General features: G+C 43.0%; 2 protein-coding genes across 2 annotated transcripts; one reads left to right on the top strand and one right to left on the bottom strand.

The window, feature by feature from the left end:
- The first annotated feature begins 860 nt into the window (after positions 1–860).
- Positions 861–9,191, top strand: c7b (complement component 7b). The gene is made up of 18 exons (XM_012816298.3): positions 861–975; positions 1,876–1,937; positions 2,266–2,341; positions 2,521–2,662; positions 2,809–2,956; positions 3,448–3,586; positions 3,699–3,833; positions 4,061–4,304; positions 4,620–4,733; positions 5,057–5,223; positions 5,304–5,532; positions 5,765–5,936; positions 6,360–6,447; positions 6,636–6,768; positions 7,095–7,283; positions 7,660–7,753; positions 8,174–8,355; positions 8,729–9,191. Exons 1-18 carry the CDS (start codon positions 970–972, stop codon positions 8,899–8,901), a joined length of 2,493 nt encoding a protein of 830 aa, XP_012671752.2. The 5' UTR covers positions 861–969; the 3' UTR covers positions 8,902–9,191.
- Positions 9,192–9,291: 100 nt separating this feature from the next.
- On the bottom strand, positions 9,292–23,095 carry c6 (complement component 6). The gene is made up of 18 exons (XM_012816287.2): positions 22,777–23,095; positions 18,300–18,459; positions 17,896–18,052; positions 17,572–17,716; positions 17,147–17,294; positions 16,635–16,773; positions 15,905–16,102; positions 15,238–15,478; positions 14,755–14,877; positions 14,203–14,369; positions 13,240–13,465; positions 12,635–12,803; positions 12,286–12,397; positions 11,567–11,699; positions 11,042–11,236; positions 10,598–10,688; positions 10,131–10,375; positions 9,292–9,755 (listed from the first exon to the last, which is right to left on the bottom strand). The coding sequence occupies exons 2-18, from the start codon at positions 18,443–18,445 to the stop codon at positions 9,580–9,582; spliced, it is 2,811 nt and encodes a 936-aa protein (XP_012671741.2). The 5' UTR covers positions 18,446–18,459; positions 22,777–23,095; the 3' UTR covers positions 9,292–9,579.
- Between the last annotated feature and the right edge of the window lie 18 nt (positions 23,096–23,113).

Here is a 23,113-nt window from a genome sequence, read left to right as displayed (position 1 = left end):
CACAAAATGGGAGTTTAACTCCAATGTCAGTTTATGTAACATGTTAATAAGGTATTAAGCACAACACTACTCTGATGTTATTACCACTGGTCTATGTCAGTCTCATTGACATTATCCTTTGGGAAGCACTTGTATCCACCATTTCCTTTTTTAAGGGGGGGGGGGGGGGGGTCTATTTCTATATGTTAGGTATTTCTACCTTTTCATGTCTGATAGGAGCACGTTGTGCTGTCCGATCATTTTTGTATAGTGGTAGGCCTAAGAAGCTCAGAGCTTAAGGCTAGAGTTTATGAGCTCAGAGTTCATTCCTTCGATTGCTGCACAGATATGTGTGTTTATTTACGGTCTCGTCTGTGCATTGATTTAACTTGATCGATAAAGGCTGAGAAAACACTGTTTCTTCACTTTAAACAACAGAACTCACTGCTACTTTACAGTATACCATTCACCTTGACAGAATTCTATCCCTCGAAAATGGTAAAACTTGTATTAACCTTAAACGCCTTTTTTCACTCTTATTTTAAATCAATCATTATTTTCAAAATGCACCCTGATGACCTTTGTATCCTCTGAGTAAGACTGATTGTCGCAGACAAACAAACATTTCTCAATCACTCGTGGTACAGATACTCCAAAAACTAGAACACTACATAGTTTAATCACACCTTTTTCAGCTGTCGACAAAGCATATTTGCCAAGATCCAGATACCAAAACTATTTGTTAAACATATTCCATTGAATTTCGACTGCAACCAAATGTTAAATGGTCTGTCCTTATGGGGGGGAAGTAAAACCGCAAAAAAAAGTGGACCCCTCTAACGTTCCCCACTGCATGAAGAGTTTTGCACATTTTGGAAATTCCAGCAGAGAAACAAGCCTTTGCTCAGTAGTAAGGCATTGCGAAATCTTTATCGTTGTTATTTATACACACAAGTCCTCTGTGGAGTTACTGTGGAGTTGGCGTCCATCATGGAGGTAAGCACTAACACTCTTTATCTGTGTTTCCTCCCTTTGGAGATAACAGTGATTGTAGGAAAAGAGAAATAATCGGTCAGTTTGTAAAATAGTCATACGCAATCACAATCGTAAACATGGTCCATCTAGTCTTTTCCACATCAGCTAGCTTAAGTTGTTACATGTTCACTTGGTTCTAATTTACATCGAGGTTAGTATTTATTTGAAACCACTAAGAATTCAGAATTTATAGCACAAATGAACGAAAAAAAAATGAAATAAGTCTTGTAATGATGCAAGACTAGAGGAGTAGTTGGGACTTAAAGTTGGCTACACATTCAACTCCACTTAAAGAGATCAGCCAGATTCAATCACTGACTGTTCAATGACTGTTCAATCACTCCACTCTTCACAGTTTTCATAAAAGACCAAATAAGACCAATGTATCAGATATGTTCTAGTAGAAATCTGACATTAATAATACAGTGAAAATATAAAAGCATAATCCTGTCATACTGCTTTTTTGCTTACTCCGCATGTAGGCAGTGTCAATATAAATGCTGAAGGACACCGGCACAATAACTTGTGTTCAGTAGCGCTCATCATGATGGAATCGTACTTGATCAGACAGCTCTATTAAGTGGCCATCTGCTGGACAAAGAATGTCATAGCATGTTTCATGAAGAAAAGGAGAAATCACGTATGAATTAAAGAAAAGAAATGCGTCTACTAAGAAAGCAAGAATAGCTCAATTTAGCATCTACACAGAGTAAACTGAGTATTGCATTTTTGTTTGATCCCAAAATGTTACAAGGTGTTTTAAAATCAATGTTATGGCTTGATCTAATCCATAGATTGACTCTTAAAACTGGAATGGCTTGGTTCAAATGTTTGCCATTGATTTTGCACTGATCCTCACAGATATACTATTCATTGACGCTGTTCCTGGCAGGGGTTCTTGTCAGCTTGTTCTCATGCACTGAGTAAGTACTGCACTGAGTTCTAACCAGTGTTGTGTTTGATACCTTATTAACATGTTACATAGACTGACATTGAAGTTAAACTCCCATTTTGTGCATAGAATTAGATTTTTCTTCAAATACCTACCTGTGCAGACAGCATCTCTTAGCCAAGACTCGTTCATTTAATAGAATGTCTCATCATGTTGCACTTCTTTAAGTGTGTTGTGTAAAGTGGAAGTAGCAGAACCACCATCACACACATTTCTACTTTTGAATATTTTAATGTCACTCTCACCATCATCATGCTGCTCTGGTCAGGGCCACTTAATAATGCTGTGCTTGTTTTTAGCTGTGTGCAACAGGTAACGTGCAGATGGGGACCTTATGGAGACTGGTCTGAGTGTGATGGCTGCACCAAAACACAGGTTCCACAAGATTTTTTTTTTCTTGTAACACCCAGTACATAATTGAATTTGGGCTGACTCCAAAATGTACAGAAGTACTGTATAATACCAGTGACTGAAACCTATGACAATGCAATCAGAAAACGTAGGCCTATGTTTGAATGTTGTCCATCCTTTTCATGTCCCACATTCTCTCTCAGGGGCGGACTCGTTGCGTTGACACCTTTGCTCAGTTTGGGGGAGTCCCGTGTGCAGGGGAGGTCAGTCAGACTCAAGACTGTGTTGCCACTAAAAAGTGTCCCCTGGAATCAGGCTGTGGAGACAGGTTCCGCTGCACCTCAGGTACACATTCCACTTAACAGACAGAACTCTTTCAGTTTCAGTTGTTAAGATCTAGTTCTGATCTGTTGCTCTTCTCTCTCTCTCTTTCTCTCTCTCTCTCTGTTTTTCGATCTCTCTCTCTCTCTCTCTGTATATGTGTGTTTTAGGTAAGTGTATAAGTCCTTCTCTGGTGTGTAATGGCGACCAGGACTGTGAGGAAGATGGCCTGGATGAACGTCGTTGTGATGAAGCCACCAGTAACACTGTGTGTGATGAACAGAAAACCCCTCCTCACTCGGAGCACAGTGGGCTAGGGTGAGTTCACTCACTCACATCGTTGCCATAATAAACCATAATAAAATAAAGCCATTTTTTTCTATGTTATCGACGGCAGGCGAGATCTTTGTGTTTGTTAGTGCAGCGGGCCAGCATCCTCAGTAGCCTCCATCATGCACACTCGCACAGACACATTCGTGCACACACACACACACACACACACACACACACACACACACACACACACACACACACACACACACACACACACACACACACACACACACATACACACACACACACACACACACACACACACACACACACTCACTCACTCACACACACACACACACACACACACACACACACACACACACACACACACACACACACACACACACACACACACACACACACACACACACACACACACACACACACACACACATCCTCCCATTCCCACCACAATCACTGTTCCTCCTTACACTCACATTACAAAAACAACTGAACTCCAGCTTTTCAACCTGCAGGTTTGACATGTTGTCGGAGAAGCTGAAGGCCCCAGTCATTAACACTCAGAGTTTTGGTGGTCAGTGCAGGAAAGTCTTCAGTGGCGACCACAAGTCCTTTTACAGACTCCCTCAAAGTATCCTCAGGTACACCTTTCAGGTAAACATACCACCAGAGCGTTTGGTGCTACCACTGCAATTCACTTATCCACTAGATGGCAGGATTTTAAATGTTTTTATCATATGAAATGGCTTCTCAATTCTCTATACAGGTAGGTGTTGAGAATGACTTCACTGATGAGCTCTACGACAGCTCCTGGTCTTACATGAAGCACTTTGAGAAAAGGAATAAGATCAGAGGAGGACACGATCATTTCACATCTCACTACGAGTTAAAGAAAGACAAGGTAATGGATTGAAAGCCAGTGACAAAGAATGATTCATAAAACAGAAATCACAATGTTTTTTTTTTTTTTTTAATTTAGATTTGCATTCTGTTCTTCATTAAATGTAGAATTCTAATGTCATTACTGGTTTGAATGGCACACTAAAGGTATAGAAAATTATATTGTTGAGGAATCAATGGATAAACACTCCTCTCTGTATCTCTCATTCCTCTCGACCCATACCTCAGTCCTACCATCTGCTGATCATTAAGAACGAGGTGGAGGTGGCTCAGTTCCAGAACAACGCTCCCCAGTACCTCCCTCTATCTGAGGAGTTCTGGAAGGCTCTCTCCAGTCTGCCCGTCTCGTACGAGGCCTCTGCCTACCGCAGTCTGCTCCAGAGGTTTGGAACTCACTACATGTCCGAGGGATCGCTGGGAGGCCAGTTTGAGTTCCTGCTGGAGTTTGACTCGCAGTCGGTGTGGGAACAGAGTAAGTCTGCTGACAGTGGCCCGAATGATCTCTGGTGGAGGATTCTGTTCTTGTGGCTCCGTTGGAAGAGCAAGGTCCTCATAACACCAGGCTCATGGGTTTGATATCCATGTGCTTATGGAATGTCTACCTGTACCGCATGTGACTTTGGATGATTGGATCATACTGTGTGTGTGTCTATCAAAAGATGAATGATGTTCATTAACTAGTCACTACCAGCATGAGCACAGACAAGCATATTTAGGCCTGGCTTCTCTTTGTACATGTGTCATGGGCGTAAACTCCTCTATTATTTTTCCCTGTTGTTTCTTACAGGCAAAACGGAGAAAGACTTTCATAGATGCATAACTCGGGTGAAGCGGCGATGGTTTCGCAAAAAAAGGACAACCAAATGCGACAAAATATTTGATACCTACATCAACACAAAGGGTCAGTCTTCACAGAATACAGTACAGCATAGATAGACACATTATTTAAGTAAAGACACAGTAATAAATAGATAGATATATTATTAAATAAAGACACAGTAATAAATAGATGGACAAATTATTAAAGTAAAGAGACAGTAATAAATAGATAGACACATTATTAAAGTAAAGACAGTAATAAATAGATAGACACATTATTAAAGTAAAGACACAGTAATAAATAGATAGACACATTATTAAAGTTAAGACACAGTAATAAATAGAGGGCAAAATTATTTATTAAAGTTACAGTTGTAACAATCATTTTCATGTATTTCTGTCCAGCACATAATCCCACAAGGTTTCCAATCAAATCCAAGACTGTTGGAGGACATGTGGCATATGCTGAGGGTCTGAACCATCTGAATCTGAACGACCCTGACGCCAACCATGACAAGTACACTAAATGGGCTGGATCAGTGAAGTCCCTCCCTGTGGTCATCAAACAGAAGGTCAGTGTCTCCAGGTTATCACAGGGAAATTAAAGATACCACAACAAAACGTTACAAAGACAAATCTCTGCTGATTGCAGCTGAGGCCTCTGTATGAGCTGGTGAAGGAGGTGCCGTGTGCAGGAGTGAAGAAACTCTACCTGAAGAGGGCGCTAGAGGAGTACCTGGAGGAGCAGCACGCCTGCCACTGCCGCCCCTGCAACAACAACGGGCAGCCGGTGGTCACGGGCTCACAGTGCTCCTGCTTCTGCAAGCCGGGCACGTACGGCCTGGCCTGTGAGACAGGCTCCGTCATAGGAGGGCAGCCAGGTACTGTGGCACTTGGTGTTGTACAATGGTTCACAGTTATATTAATTAATAACAAAATGAACATAAAATGTATTTGGTACAAACAATCCAGGAGATTTCCAGATGTAGAGCATACTTGATGTCATTGAACTGTTTCCATGAAATCAGATCTAAATGGCACTACAATGCACATTGCATGTAAACGCTTGAAGAAGTTGCAGGATGTTGACTCACTTCAGGTATTTTCTCACAGGTGTCATCGATGGAAGCTGGTCTTGCTGGTCCAGCTGGACATCTTGTTCCAAAGGTCAAAGATCAAGGAGTCGTGTATGTAACAATCCCTCGCTGAGGTCAGGAGGTTTGCATTGCATTGGAGAACCTATGGAAAAACAATTATGTGAAGACCCAGATATGGACTACCTTCGGTGAGACATATGCACAGAAGTATCTATGTGAAAATGCATACACACATGAAACTGTGTACTACGCTCTGTTATAAATATTATATTTTTATGTGCATGTCATTTCTTTGTGCATATTATGTATTTGCTGTAAAGCACTTTGAGCTGCATTCTTTTGCATGAAAGGTGCTATATAAATAAAGTTTTATTATTATTATTATTATTATTATTATAAAACACACCTCATATATGTCACTGTAGTGTTTGTTCAGGACAGAATCAAAACGTTTCTAAATGTTCTTCAAATGTTTGCCACTAAAGTTTAGGATTAACTTTATATTCCTAGTCAGTAGTTAGAGACTGCATTCTTTTAAGTGCACCAGTGCATTATATCTGCCTTCTCTGCAGTAGCATGTTTCCTCTTTAACCCCTGTGTGTCTGGGCCAGGATGATGGAGCCACACTGCCTTGACTCCTCTCTAGCACCTGTCAAGTCATGCAAAGCTCCACCTGCTCTGAGAAATGGCTTTGTACTGGTGAGTTAGCCTCCCCTGTAGGATCACATGCACCTATTATGGAAACCTTTATCGAGTTGAATTCTGTGTCAGTACAGCCACCTGCATTAGGTTTAAACATCCAGAGATGTGTGAAAGACATGCACCTCATTCATGAGTATTTGATACTCTTGTTAATACTTGTTCTTCCTCCGTACTTGTTGTTTCAGAACCCTAAAGATGTGTATGCAGTGGGCAGTAAGGTGGAGTACTCCTGCGTTGATGGATACTACCTCCAAGGGCAGAAGATTGTTGAGTGCACAGACAGCCTCACCTGGAGGAGAGGACAGATGGAGTGCAAAAGTAAGACATGAAAACACTGCAGGGTCTGGGAAACAAGCAAGCTGTTCACTGTAGATTCCAATACAAGTATCCAGACAGACAGTTCAGCATCAACTAAGACATGCAGTAGACCTAAAATGCAGTTGGGTAAAATGTATTTTGGTTGGAGAATGTGTTCTGCACCCTGGCTGTCAGAGTCACTGGGTTTCAGTGACACCATCTGGTGTCTGAGAACAACCTGTGATAACCAAGGAAATGCTCTTAATGGAAAAAGGTCACCCTCTTAGCCAAACAATTCGGCTATATTTTTAAGTGTCTCACATCTCTAACCTTTTTTTTTCAATCAGAGTCATCATGTGATGCCCCTCCTCTTCAGGAAGCTGTGATTGGCTCCATTGTGAAGTCCACCTATCAGATTGGGGATCGAGTGTCCATGAGGTGTCCTGCTGGGATGCAGAGGGTGGGGGCGCCTGAGGTGGCCTGCAGCTCCAGTCTCAAGTGGTCTCCTCCAGTAGAGGGTGTGGAGTGCCGGCCAGGTGAGTGAAAGGCTGTTCTGATTGATGCCTGTGGTATTATGCTAATTAGGAACAGGATCATCAATGCAAACAGTGATAGAGGTTGATTTCATACCTATCTCACCATGCTCTAAAATCCTAACAATTAAATTTTTCAATAGATCATCAATGAATTACAATAGATGTGTCTATTATTGGGGTTTGCAACACTATATATAGAATAGGATATTCTATGAATATTTCTAATAATATTCATAGAATATTTCTATGCTTTTGGTTTTAGGTCTCTACAGAGCTGTTCATATACGTAATTTGGGATCCCAGATGTTTCCAAGCATGAATGTAGTACATTGACCAGGTTAATTTGGTGTGACTGTCTGCACTCTTTGCATCGTAGTCCCAGTGTCCACGGTCCCTCCAGCCTTGAGGTGTAAACCATGGGAGAAGCCTGGGAAGGAGCAGTGTGTGTGCATGCTGCCGTATGAGTGCAAGTGAGTCTCTTATCTAATATCTGGCACAACAGGGACCACAAGATTCAACACACTTACAATGTACTGACGAGCAGGCGTGACAGATGTTTATTAGAAACTAAAGAGGTAACACGAGTCAGTCGTGAGGTTAAGGTTGATTGTATAGCAGATCCAAAACTGGGGACATTTGTCTGTTTAGTTTAAAAGGAATTCCGCCCCCTCACCTCAACCTCTCTGACAAACCCAATTGTGAGTTATATGAGTGAGTTATCACATGATAAATCCGTCTCCAAACAACTAGTCTGCCATATCATTCTGCTTCCTCCCACTCCTTGTTTTCAGTTGATGGCAAAACTGAGAACCCATGAACACCCATTTCTACCTTTTCTAATATCAGAGACATGATTTCCCAAGTGACAGGCATTCCTCCTGGCTGTTCAGGGCTTCTTTCCCAGTGTGTGCCTCCCTGCTGAAGGGCAGAGTGAGCCAGGTGGGCGTGTGCCAGCTGGGTGCCCTGCAGTGTCTGGGCAGGAGTTACACTCTCCTCAATGACAGCTCCTGTGATTGGCCCACACAGAACTTCACCTCCTGTCAAGACTGCCAGCCATGGGAGAAGTGCGAGGGTAAATCTCTGTTCCATTCTGTTTCTCTGCTTTCATGTCACTATTGTCGTGTGTCTCTATGTAATCCCATGTCTGATTAATTGTACTTTATTTTTTATCAAGCTCACAGTTTTATATGATGTTTGTTTACAATGTACAACATGCACTGATATCTAAAGAACCATTTTTGTGTAGCATTACTAATAGCCTTGATGTGATAATTAGTATTAGTCTTTAGGCAATGGTTATTTGCACTCCTCTTGTGATTGATATAACCCAGTGGATCTCTGCAATATAACTGTTGGTGTGTTTAGGAGAAGGTGCTGAAATGTAACATTGTGTCTGTGTCTCAGTGCTCTGGGTTGCACTCTAACTTGTTTTGGCGGGCCGTCAGGTCTGGGCTGTGTGTGCAGAGAACCCGAGGAGTGTCCCGGGGCCGACGGTCTTCTGTGTGCGGCCCTGGGAGACGGCAGCGCGCCCGTCACCATGTCAGAGTGTGAAGTAGGTGTATTGAGGTGCCTCAGCGAGCCCTTCATCGTGACCAGCGTTGGAGCCTGCGCCTCCTGAGGCTGGACGTGGTCATCATGTGGTTTTCAAATTGCCTCATCAAAACGCATGAAGTAATATGCAGTGCAGTGTCCTCATCGTGAGCCGTTTTACATTACAAGAGGTCATTTCAATAATCAAAAATGTAACAAAGGTAGCATTAACCATGCTTAGTTACAGAGTGGTACCTTGTCATAGATGTATTTATGTTTTCTGTGTTAATAAGTCTGTGTTAATAAGTAGAGATAAGATTTTGGTGAGTAGGGTCATGTTTCACAATGTGGTTTCCTACCATTCAACAGATGAGAAAATAAAAAATAAAACACAAAAACAATTTTTCAACTTTATTCAAAGGAGGTATAAAAAAAGAAGTAAACGCTTATTCATTAAAAAAAGGTACACTTATACTGATTCAGTAATACAAGTATTATTTTATTATACAGGAATCTTCAGAGCTATAATCCACTGAACACTGTAGAGGCAAAACACATATAGACATATGCATAAAGCATTTTGACACAGTATATATAGTGTATTAGACTTTCACTCAAACACATAAGCTTTCATTGAAACGGTTTATGCATATAAACACAACACATTTCACCCACAAGTCTTTCCTAGATAATTTGGAGCATTATGCCATATATGACACAGGTATGGTATTTGATAACTTGAAAACAAGAAGCAGTTTATTCAGATTCATGTGCTGTCACATGGGCCCTCCTTTAGAACCTCAATCTCCATTTTTAAGCACTTCATGGAGGCGGTGGCACACAGACTCATACTCCTTTGGCTCTGAGTCCTCAGCATCCTCACGCAGAACGCCAGCTCGCCTTCCTTGGAGCAGTCACGCGGAAACCTGCACTCACACCTCTCTGTGCCAAGAGAGAAAAGACAACACGCCACGAGATAACTGTTTAATTCGGCATCTGGGAAGTGTACTCTACATCATTTCATCATGGGGAACGGGAAAGACGAAATCTACAGGATTTAAAAGCTACTCATTTGAGTCTAAACATTTTCTACAGATAATTTCAGTTGATGGTTTTGTAACATTGCTGAATGATCTAAGTACCAGATGTGATGTGAATTTTGTTAAGCCTTTTATTTCACAGTCCTATTTATGTGTGATATCCCAACCTTGAGAAGTTGTGGCAGAGGGCATCAGATAGCTCGTTTTATACATATTCATCTGCTGAGTTATTTATAGTGTGGGGGGGAGGGCGTGTGTGTTTATGAACACAGCGTACCTGAGGAACAGGTCTCCCAGTCGTAACAGGTGTCCGAGCCACAGGCCTGCTGGACGGCGCTCCTGTCAGACACTTGTGTGCGGTAGCGGGCCCAGTCCTGGCTGGGCAAGTCGCTCGGGCACGGCCCGTCGCTCGCGAAGAACAGCTTGTCGCCATGGCAACGCCCAGAGTGGAAGCCACAGAAAGACATCATGGAGAAGGTGTCCGCTGCTGCATCCAGGACACAGAAATCGTCCTTGTATGAGCTAGAGGACACACAAACATGCAAAATTGTTCAAGTCAATTATTGTATTAATTCTTTAACTACTGAACACTGGGAGTGGCATACTTGTATTATTCAACATAATGTTAAGTGCACTATCTATATCCAGGGAGTATTCTGGCTGAGGGTGTCAGTGAAAGTGAGACATGCTGGAGGCGTGCAGCTGGGACTAGGGTGTGTGGCTCAGAGGGAGGTGGAGTCTCACCGGCACTCCTCCCGTGGGACGCACACACATTTACCGGAGCCATCCATTTTCTCCCCCCTGGGGCACCTGCTGTCAGGAACAAATGGCTTATCTGAGGAAGGAATCACAGAAACATACTTCCCTAATTCAAAGCACATTTGATAACTGCATACAGGATAACAATATGGGTGCATACATGTATATTAATACATGTATATTAAACATAGGCCATTCAAAATATAGAGGGCCTAAACAGACTTGTATTTGTGCTGAGGTCAGGATGGTAGTTCATCCAGAAGAGGAATAGAATGACAGATGTCTAACTATGTGGAGTCCCTTCCCTGTGATGTGACTGAAAATGTACTTTGCATTACAGTACATGTGTGAATAATACTGTCATACAACTAACTTCTTTTTCAGTTAGCGTCTGTCTCAGAATGCAGAATCCGTATCTCATGAGTCTACCTTCCTGGCATTGGATGTCCTCAGGGACCTGTGGCTCCCAGGCCAGGCCGGCCGTACAGGTGTAATAGCGAGACCCAGAGGGACTTTGACCATGGCCAGCACAGACCACGCCAAAACTCTCCCCCACCCGGTACTCGTTCTTCAGTGGGGACATGGTCATCTCAGCTGGGAAGGAGGGCTTGACGCAGACCTTCTCTGTAATGAAGGAGGCCCATATGGTGATGACGGCAAAGAAAGTGATTGGTTGGCTGGTCCATGAGCTATCTTAATTATGCTGTAAATAACTAAATGGCATACAATATTTTCTTCTGAAATATTACACAACACATTTACATTGATATAATGTGAATATTATATACATAGATATATTAATTAGGTATGATAGCTTTCATATGCGGTGAACATCAAGGATTTCCAATGAAGAGCACTAAAATGTGACGCATACACAAAACAACAGGTATTCATGATTCACTCGCTTCTGTTTCCTCTCCTGACTTAAGTCCTCCATGATATCTCCTGACTTACTGATGCACTTGCCCGTGGCTGGCTTCCATGTGCCGTCAGGCAGGCAGTGGATGTACTGATATCCCTCCAGCTCGAAACCAGTCAAGCACAGAAACTCTTCGTGCTCGCCAGAGTCATACTGCCGTTTGCTGATCTGAAATGGCAGCAGGAGAAACAAGCAGGAGGAGGGTGGAGAAGGGTGGGGGGGTGTTGCAAAAGAGGAGGGGAAAGATAGAGTAAATACAGGGCATTTGAGGGATACGTATATAAGGAAATGTGAAAGGGAAATGGGTTTATAATGGTGATCAGTGAACTCTCTTTCTCTCTCTCTTTCTCTCTGCCACAGAGACACACAGGTATACACCCACGCACACATGCACACATGCACACACACGCACGCGCGCGCACACACACACACACACACACACACACACACACACACACACACACACACACACACACACACACACACACACACACACACACACACACACACACACACACACACACACACACACACAGTAAATTGAAATCGGGACACACTGGAACACACACTACTACCTAGTGTCCCATTGGGTTCTGTAATGAATAGTATTTTTAGCTCATAATTTAATTAAGACATCCCATGAGGGAATATCTTAATGACATTAATTAAGACACAGGGCCACGGAGCACTTTAAACCTGTGGGGAACTATGAAACCAAGGCATGAGTTGTTGGTGAGTTGTTGGTGGGCCTCACCCTGAGGTGGCTGTTGGGTGGGGGCTTGGGTCTAGGGCAGCCGGACTCTGGGGGCACCGGTGTCTGATCCCCCTCGATTACGAAATCATCGTCATTTATGCAAACGTTCTGCCTATGAGGGGAAAGACAGGCACAAATGAAAACATTTTCCGTTTCTTTTAGACCACTACTGTACCGAGCACCCAAATTCACACCAGGGATAAACATCCGAACAATGTTCATAACATAAGAAAACTACAAATGTGCACAAATGCAGGTACACACACACCACACACACACACACACACACACACACACACACACACACACCACACACTCACAAACAGACGGACATTTAGGCCCCTTTTACTTTTCAAAGATGGAGATGGGGCACTCTTCGGTCTGCTGGTCAGGGCCCTCGCAGGCCTTGCCCCCTCTCATGGGAGCGGGGTTGTTGCACTGCCGGCTGCGGTGCTTCTTGAGGTCGACGTCACAGGGGCTCCAGGCGCTCCAGCAGCTCCAGCGTCCGTCCACGGCCTCTGAGGGAGGAGAGGAGAGGAGAGGAGTGGGGAGGGGAGGAGAGGGGAGGAGAGGAGAGGAGAGGAGAGGAGAGGAGAGGAGAGGAGTGGGGAGGGGAGGAGTGGGGAGGGGAGGGGAGGAGAGGAGAGGAGAGGGGAGGGGAGGGGAGGGAGGAGAGGAGAGGAGAGGAGCCATGAGCACAGACCACCAGTGTCTACATTATACAAAGGGTCACTTTTGCATATTTTTTATTGGATTGGAGATACATTACAAAGACAAAGGAAAAGAGAAAGATATCTTGCGGCATTATTTGCCTTGATAAAATAATTCATGGTTTGTTTATTTCAGCTGGGTAATGTCCATAAAATCATAAGCTTTCTTTGTACTCAGGGTGAAGAAAACAGGTAAGGTGAAAGCCTTCTTCAGAAACCCTAATTCTGCTGTCTGGGCCATTACCTGAAGTGTAGTCTGGGGCCCGTTTCTCACAGTTAGAGCCGTAGGTGCCCGTCTGGCACACACACAAGCACTCGGTGCCTGACAGCACAGGGCGGGCATTGTTGGGGCAGGGGGCACACTTACAGGAGTCAAAATCCTGCAGGTACTCCTCCAGAGCGCTCACCATGTGCCTCCTTTTAGTCACCGCACACGGGATGCCCCGCACGAGGTTTAATAACGGCGCCAGCTGTCAAAGAACACAGAGCAATTATCGTGACATTGTTTTGATTTGAATGCCATGAGATGATGGGTTTCCTCATAATTCTTTCTGTGTCAAGACAAGGAAAGTATTCTAGTTTTGTTTTGTAAAGTAACTCTATGGTGTTTCTGAAGACGCCAGGTAGGGGGCTACTTTCTGCTGGACTATTCAGTAACTTATTTGCTGTCTTGCTTTGTCTTGATGTTTCTGTGTTAGGAAAGTTGTTGGCAAGCTAGCCAACATAGCTATCACAATAACATTACAAAGAAGCTGACGCGAGAGCACTTATTACTAGCATCAATGTCCAAGCGTGTTATAACAAGCTTGCTAACAGCGCTAATGAGATGTCTTGCTATCGGCTAAACTTAGCGAAACCTATTGAAATTTGCTTACTTTGTTTATGACAAACTAGCGAGTCAACAACTTTCCTAACACAGTCAAACATCAAGCAAGTGCAACACAAGACAAAGCAAGACAGCAAATAAGTTACTGAATAGTCCAGCAGAAAGAAGCCCCCTACCTGGCGGATCCAGAAACTCCATAGAGTTACTTAGTTTAAGGGAAACAAGGTACACAATCCACAAACTTCACTGGCTTTCCTCAGCATACCAATTTAATTTGCAAACAATTAAAACAAAACAAATAAACAAAATAAACTGGGCCTCGTATCTCAATCTGAATTCCAACCTGACCTATAAGCAGCCCTGGATGTCACATTGTCTGACCTCATACTCCAGTACAGCGGGGTTGTCTATGGTGGACTTGAGCCAGTTGGTGTAGGTGGTGCTCTCTGGGGCCACACGGTCCTTCGACCAGGCCAGCGCTGCCGCCTCTGCTGAGCGCCCCCCCTTCACTCTGGAGATGGACCGCTCTGACGACTTAAAGAAGGAACCTGACGAGGAGGTCAAAAGGACACATAACACATACACATGTAATATAAGCCATTCTGCCATCTGTTTTAGAGTGTGTTGTTTATTGTATAAATAAGTGTATAAAATGTAAGGTGTTTAGTTTCAGTGCATAAATTACATAATTCTGTATTCATTGCCAATTAGTTGGTTGTGTTGTACATTTGAAGTTGCTCTGTAATCTTTGAGAAATGTTGTGTCCTCTGTGTGTATGACGTGTAAATGACAATAAAGGCTGATAGGACTAACTGATTGGTTTTGTGAACTGTTGTGCAATTGTTGTTCATTTGCAAGAATGAGAAAAATGATGAACGTATATTCCCATAACCTAATATTAATATTGCCTAATAAAGTTGATTGAAGTCTCACCTTCATGTTTCTCTGTCATCTTATTAGTGCCACAGCTAGAGTATGATGACGAAGAGCCGAAGAAAAGAAAGTATCCCCAGGTCTCCTTTTTGAGACAGGAATTTACATTCTCGTCCTTCAGACCTACAGATGAGAGGGGGAAACGCATCATTCATTTTTGTCCAAGTAGTCCTTGGTCACTGAGTCAGCTATATTTTTTTGCTCCAATGAGAGCCAGTATAAATGGACAAAATGGGCTCTTTCTGACATGGCGCTATATGTTAACAGAGAAAATACAAAATGGCCAGCATGTCATATGTGATGAACAGACTTATGTGTGTCATCTTCACACAATATCCAAATTCATCTTCTCACGAGAGCCAAAAGTTAAAAATAACTCTATCAACTGTAGTCTAGTGTAGTTTGAGAGGACATTAAGAGGAATTATGTCCAACATGCCCAACATAACATGTCCATGTATACATAATGTTCAGGAGTCTGTACCTGAGTTCTTGAGCTCCTCTCGGTCGTACTGGTAGAGAATGTCATACAGCCCCCCGAGGGTTCCTGCAGTGAAGTAGTGGGTACCAAACTGCTGGAACACCTCCCTGTAGAGTGGGTAGTTGTACTCAAGAGGCAAATGATGGAGGAACTTCAGGAAGGGATCGGAGAGGTACAAGTCTGACTCTTTCATCTTAAAGGTGGATGTGGCCAGAACCTGATGCACACGGAAGAATTTGGAGTCCTGTAGGACAGAGGACAGGAAAGGTAGGCAGGGGAAAGTGATGAGCTCTTTGAAATGGAAAGCTTTGTTAGGTGAAATCTGGGTTTCTATTCAATGTCATTTCTGCTGACAGTTGAAAATAAAACCAATTATAAAACCATTTGACACATTTGGATGGTCCCCCATAGACTAAATAACACATATACAGATGCTCAGATTATAAACAGAGTATCTGCTGAAACTCTGCTAACTACAAGTTAGGGTTAAGGTTAGGGATCGATTTCCCTAAAACCATATTAAAGTCCAGTACATGCACACATAGGCTACAGCTAGATATACATACGTCATGTTTGCATGGGTCATGGTCATCACATCTACAAAAGGTACAACAGGAACGACTCTAGTTACCTTCTTTTGAGATGCCTTAACAGGAACGACTCTAGTTACCTTCTTTTGAGATGCCTCAATTGTGGTCTTGGTGGTAGAGTGCCGGCTAGAGTGTCGACTGCTTCCCCCGCCAAAGATGATCACGCTGAAGCCCCAGCCAGAGTTGCTGGACTGACCACTCGAAAAACTATTTGCCACAGAATATGAGTTGCTCTGCACATCACTGTCCTCCTTTTTGAAATCTTCTAAGTACTCCACCTGTTGGATAGAAAAGACAACCAGGTAATTGGATTAAGGAGTTTGTATTGTTTTGTATGAATTAAGTATATTTAAGAATTTATATGGGTTTCTAAAATGTATATCAGAATAATAGGTGACCTCCATTTGACATTGGATCAACTCATATGCACTTTTATACAACATACACTTAAAAGCCATGGAGATATGAACAAACATTTTAAAGGAGATCAAATTATAGGTAAAAAATATAAATTGTATCCACTTGAAAGGGATATAAGACAAGTATGTGGCATAAACTCTTAACTCTTAAACTTACTTAACCCATTTCCAGCACAACATAATGTATGCTCATACCTCATGAGCTTGTGAGACATTGAATGAATTTTGAAAACTTGTTGCTGGTAATTGTTTAGGGAAAGAAGTACAATTACACCTTCAGTAGTTTTTGAGGATCAGAACAGGTATCAATTTACTACTAATGCATAAAGCTTCAGAAAATGCCCAATATGAAAACTGGCATCCACAGGTACCTTTACCTGTCCTTACTGACCTTGAGTTCATAGCTCTCAATGTTTGCGGCGATGCGGTATATGGCCCTGTTCTCTTTGCTCCGGTTCAGCGTGCAGTCGGCTCCCATAAAGGAATTCTCCAAGACTGCACCGCGCATCTCCTCAGCCATGACATCAAACCTGTGGTCAACGCGTTAGACACTCTCAGCACACGCTGAAGGAGGATCATGTGACAGTCAATGGGCTTCACAATGGGCTAAGGAATGGCTCTCTCTTCATCTGACCACAGGGCAGAGTGAAATATGCATTTGTTTTCAGTAACTGCACTTCCTGTATATCTCAGCAGGTAGAGCAAGGAGCTAACAACACCCAAGCAGCACACATCATGCTGAAAATGTATAACTATCCTGTACATTAAGTGGTTTAGATCAAATATGGATACTGCTTTGGGAGAGGCAATGAAAGCCTGTGCTAAATGAATGAATGTAAATTAACCTCTCTATGCACAATGAGTAAAATCTACTCAGTGGTATGTGGTTCCCCCGACACGTACCCATTTCCGGTGAGCTCAGCTCCAGGGATAGGAGTATACCTCCTTTTAGTCTTGCACACCGGGTTTAGCCGAGCGCAGTTCCGCTCATCCGAGTTATCCCCACAGTCGTTCTGTGTGTTACACTCCAAACTGGGCTCGATGCATCTGCCTGTGGACACACAGATGAGGGGTGAACAGTCGATGCCTTTCAGTATGAATAGTGCAGATTGAGCTTGCATTATTCATCAATTTTACATTATTGTCATCGTCTATTGTTGTTTACTATGTCTGAGGATATGCTTTATTCATATATAAGTGCAAAGGATGTAAACTTTCAGTACAGTCCTATGTGCATCACAGAGCCGTAAATAAGATATGACTGTGAGAGTGCATGTGTGTATGAACGAGAGAGAGAGCGAGAGAGAGAGAGAGAGAGTCCACTGTACCACTGTCACACTTGAACAGGTCTTTGCAGTTGACTGCCTCTATCCTGCATTCCTTGGCTGAGTGACAGGGTCTCTCCTCCATCAGGGGCTCTGTGCACTCCGCCCCCCCAAACTGACCTGGGGTCTCTACTGACCTTGCCCGCAACTGACACACAGACACACAGACACATCACCACAGACACATCACCACATACAGAAAGAGTTGAATGTACACGTACTACACTGGAATGCTCAAAATCTACTCATGAAAAAAACGTGCAAGTGTAAATGTATGCTCGTGTGTATGCATACTTTTGTCCTGCTTATTGCCCTGCTTTTTTATACCTGCTTTTTAACGCACGGGGAGCACTCAGACCACGGCCCATACGCAGTCAGCCTGCAATTGATTGGACACGCCTCCACATTACACGCTCGGCTCTCGTGAATCTCACAGAAGCTGTTACAGTTATTGTTCCTGTAGTACTCATCATAACGTATCGACCTGCCAAAATACGACCATTGTTACCGTACGAGTCCCTCTCCGGGTGAAACACATACAAACAGGAACTCTGTTGGCTTAATAAAATGTATAATTCAATTCAACACTATTTAAATAGTAGCACCAAAACAAAATTGTCTGAAGGGGCTCTATAGATTGCAGGTAGAATTAATGTATGACAGTGTTTTATACTGTGAAAATACATTAAGCAAGTTTTTTGACCAAATCAGATAATAGTAGCTGAACCTACCTCTGTCGAGTTTGTGTGCCGTAGTTGCAGGTTTTGGAGCAGGAAGTCCAGGAGGACCAGGGATAGTTGTCACAGTGACAGCCAGAGACGAGTGTGACACTGGACAGACCACAGAGCAGGCAGAGGAGCCAGCTGGAGTGATCCATGGGCACACCAGAGCCTGGTAAGAGATGGAAAAGGTCAAAGGTCAAAGAGCAATGGCGGTTAGGATTGTTTCATCAGGGAGATCCTTGAATTGACAACACATACAGTGGGGAAAATAAGTATTTGAACCCCTGCCGATTTCGCAAGTTTGACCACTTGCAAAGAAATGTGTGATCTATAATTGTGATAGTAGGTGTATTTTAACAGTGAGAAACAGAATATCAACAAAAAAATCCAGAAAACTGAATTTTATAACATTTATGACTTAATTTGCATTTGATGCAGAAAATAAGTATTTGAACCCCTAGCAAAACATGACTTAGTACTTGGTGGAATAACCCTTGTTGGCAAGCACAGACATCAGACTTTTCTTGTAGTTGGTCACCAGGTTTACACACATCTCAGGAGGGATTTTGGTCCACTCCTCTTTGCAGATCCACTCCAAATCCTTAAGGTTGCGTTTTCAATGGGAGGGAATGAGGGAATGAGGTTCAAGCCCAATATTCCACGTTACATGGCCCCATCCATAGTCCCCTCGATGCAGTGGAGTCGTCCTGTACCCTTGGCAGAGAAACAGCCCCAAAGCATAATGTTTCCGCCTCCATGCTTGACGGTGGGGATGGTGTCATATTCAGCATTCTTCCCCCTCCAAACGCGGCAAGTCGAGTTGATGCCAAAGAGCTTGATTTTGGTCTCATCTGACCACATCCTGTCTCCCAATCCTCCTTAGAATCATTTAAGTGTTCATTGGCAAACTTCAGACGGCCCTGTACATGTGCTTCCTTGAGCAGGGGGACCTTGCGAGTGCTGCAGTACTTCAAACCATTACGGCGTAGTGTGTTGCCAATGGTTTTCTTGGTGACTGTGGTCCCAGCTGCCTTGAGATCATTCACAAGCTCCCCCTGTGTAGTTCTGGGGTTATTCTGCACCTTTCGGATGATCACCGATACCGCACGAGGGGATATCTTGGATGGAGCCCCAGACCTAGAGCGATTGACAGTTGTTTGGTGTTGCTTCCATTAACGAATAATCGCACCAATAGTTGTCTGCTTCTCACCAAGCTGCTTGCCGATGGTTTTGTAACCCATTCCAGCCTTGTGCAGGTCTACAATCTTATCTCTGACGTCCTTGGTCAACTCTTTGGTCTTGACCATGGTGGTGAGGTTGAAGGTGTGAAGTATGATTCTTTAGACAGGTTTCTTTTATACATGTCACCAGTTGAGATCAGGTGTACCTTGTTAGGCCTAATGAGGACTAATCTGTGTGCTTCTTGGGCACATAACTGGTCATTGGGAGCCAGAATTCTTGCCTTTTGCTTGGGGGTTCAAATACTTATTTTCTGCATCAAATACAAATAAAGTCATAAATGTTATAAAATGCAGTTTTCTGGATTTGTTTGTTGATATTCTATTTCTCACTGTTAAAATACACCTACCATTACAATTATAGATCACACATTTCTTTGCAAGTGGCCAAACTTGCGAAATCGGCAGGGGTTCAAATACTTATTTTCCCCACTGTAGATGCACACCAGGCCTGCAAACTTAGCCTATACAGAACATCATAAACATGAATGAAGATAAATTATATGAAAATCTTTAATGTTTAGATGAGAGCACTTATTGGAAATAGAAATATTGCATACCTCATCCACACCTGTACTGTAACTCTACTAAGGGCTTCAGCGTGTACATAGAGAAGTCAGTCAGTGTGTTTACATGATGGTATAATTCGAATCTTTGCTTAGTCGGACTATGCTTTCTTTCGAGGGTAGGTGCTATTATCCCAATGTACATGGCAGTGAATAAATCGAATCATTGGCCGAAAGCATGTCATATCCGATACGATAGGTGGCGCTGTTTTTATTACAACTAGTGGTGATACAGCCCTTTCCGCTTGACCTCTTCACCACTACCAATAACAACAACAGTTGATTGAGCATGAATCGCGTCTGTTCATCGGTCCAGAAATGCGTGTTGCCTCTTGGGTTGTTTGTTTGTTTGTTTCTGCCAGGCCGATGTGTTTATAAGTTACATTATTCAAAGGTGAAAGATAAAAGGCGAGAGAAACGCATGCACATTCACACACACACACGCGCGCAAATAATGGGTTACAGCCAAAACGCATTGCCCTTCTGCCAGTTGCATCAAATTGTTTAAGTACTTCTTCGCTGTCGATTTCCAAATCTGTGTGAATATTCATAAGAGCAAGTCCAGTCAGTCTTTTGTCAGTCATCGTACTTCGTAAGATATGTCTTAAGACGCCCCATTGTACTGAATGACCGCTCAGCAGACGCTGTGGAAACGGGCAAATGTGCCGAACTTTCCAGGGCTTGATAAAGCTCACTGCATTTGGGCTGTAGGTCATTTAGCTGTTTCCAGCTCTATATCTGCATCGTCAACGCTGGGCATTAGTTGTCCGTACTCCGATTTTATAGTTTCCCCATCGTAATAAATATGCATTCATGATATTTTTCTATGACCGAGTTTGACAGGTATTGGTCAGGTAATAGTCGAGTGACAGCTGATTTCACAAGCATTAACTTTAAACCAGAATATTATAACGTGTCGGCATAGTCGCCCCGTAATGCCGCGCAGCGGGCGCATACTGTTATACTTTATGTTATGCATGACGTTCCCTAGGCTATATGTTCCTTACCGTTCTAATTACATGTCGTTGTTCTGTGTTGGGACAGAGCTTATACAGGTGGGTGACGGTAGCACAGTCTGTTCGTGGGCATAAAGCCCGTGCCATTGTGACAGTGTGTTGTGTTTAATAAAAAGCCATAACAAATATACCACGCTTCCGTGATTTGTTACAATATAATGGTCTTGCTTCTATAATGTATAAACACGTAGGTTACAGGGTGGGTGTGGCAGAGAGAGAGAGGGAGAGCGATGATGCACACGGATATATCAGATTTAGCGACCGGAGCAAAGTTATGTTGCTGTAACGTTGAACTCTTTGCAATCAATAAATACAGTACTTAATAGGCTAATTGATACAATATCTCCTCGTTTGAGTGTGGTTGTTTGAGTGCAATGGGAGTGTATGATCGTTATTGTCTATAAAGCAGTGTTTCTCAAACTTTTTCAGACCAAGGACCACTTAGCCAATAAAAATTCGCGGACCATTTAACTAAATATCCCCGGAACAACATGCCTCCTACCCAAGACCTGGCGCCAGACAATTGTTAGCGCACACATGATTTTCGCGGGCTCTCCTTTTGTACGTACCAGTAGGCTAGTTATAGATATGACAATGCGCAAGGCAAAGCATCTGGAACCCTGCTCCATGTCGCAATAATGTCGTAGAAATGTCGCAATAATTTACTTGTGGCCGTCGCGGACCACACTTCATCATATTTGATAGAATGAAGAACAAATTAGTTGTGAATACTATCACCGAGTTTGAAAGGTATTTGGTCAGGTAACAGCCCTTTAACAGCTGATTTGCTTTCTGATTTGACAGTACTGCTGTGTGTTTTAAGCAAATAAAATGTGGACTGTTTACAAGCGGGCACCTGCTATCGTTGATTATACAGTAAATACGTTGTGAAATGAAACAAAAACACATCACAGTTAAAGATGTATTAGTATTGATTGATTCACATCGATATGAATGGATGACATGACTAACAAGTGGTGGGAAATTAATATGAAAGTATTTGTTCGGTGAATTAGCGCGCTCTGTCCAAACAGTCGCAGTCAACGTTTTTGTCAACACTGGCACCACATAAGTATCGTAATTTGAACGTCCTTATACGTTTTTAAGGAGGGGTTGTAAAGGTACTCATATCTTCGGACCTCTTCTGTTATGTTTGTTCATAGTCAACAAGAATAAGCTTGTGAGACAGTCTGCAGGATATTCATAAATAAACGTGTCATTAGTATGAACAGCTGAGACAACGTATCGTCTCTTTCGTCTTCCGGGTCACGACCTGGCAGGGAGGGAGGGAGGATGGCGGCGGGATCTCAAGCATGCGCAAAGACGCAAAGTCCAGTTCCTTATCCAATTCACTGTTACATGCCGCAATAGTCGAACTATCAACTGGATCGGATCGAGTTATCCAGGGGTGTTAGTCCGACTATGTGCGGTCCGACTACGATCCGACTAAGGTGCTTACATGAAACGGATAATGCGATTTCAGTCCGACTAAGGCAGTTATTCGAATCCATGTAACCACGGTCAGTGACACTTGTTTACATAACTGTCAAAATGACTGACATGTAAACAAACACCAAAGCATCAGTAATTTCAACAAACAACACAAGTGCACGCAAAACAGACATACACATGGACAAAATAAAGATGAATCATTTCTTCCACCCACCTGGGGTTGTATATTTTCCTGACAGGTGAACAGATGATGCACTGATGTTGCTTGTCTTCAGTGGTCTTCAGAGGCTTCAGTTGGATTCTAGCCTGAGAGGGGGGAAATGCTAGCAGTCCATACACTCCAGGAATTTGATCACCAACACTCAAAACCCAAATGCAGGTCTTTGACAACTCGCAACATAAACGACATAAGTCATAAAGTGGGTAATGAGCTAAACCATCCAGCCTTCCAAAAAGAGTACGACTGAAAGTATATAACAAAGCAACCAAAAGGAGCTTTGGTGCTGTCTATGAACTGAGTTGATTCTGGACGCCTGGACTTTTTATGCTCT

This window comes from Clupea harengus, chromosome 12 (assembly GCF_900700415.2).
Source record: "Clupea harengus chromosome 12, Ch_v2.0.2, whole genome shotgun sequence".
In the NCBI taxonomy this organism is placed as follows: Eukaryota; Metazoa; Chordata; class Actinopteri; order Clupeiformes; family Clupeidae; genus Clupea; species Clupea harengus.
Note: the sequence above shows the minus strand (reverse complement) of the source record. Positions and strands in the feature narration are given on the sequence as shown.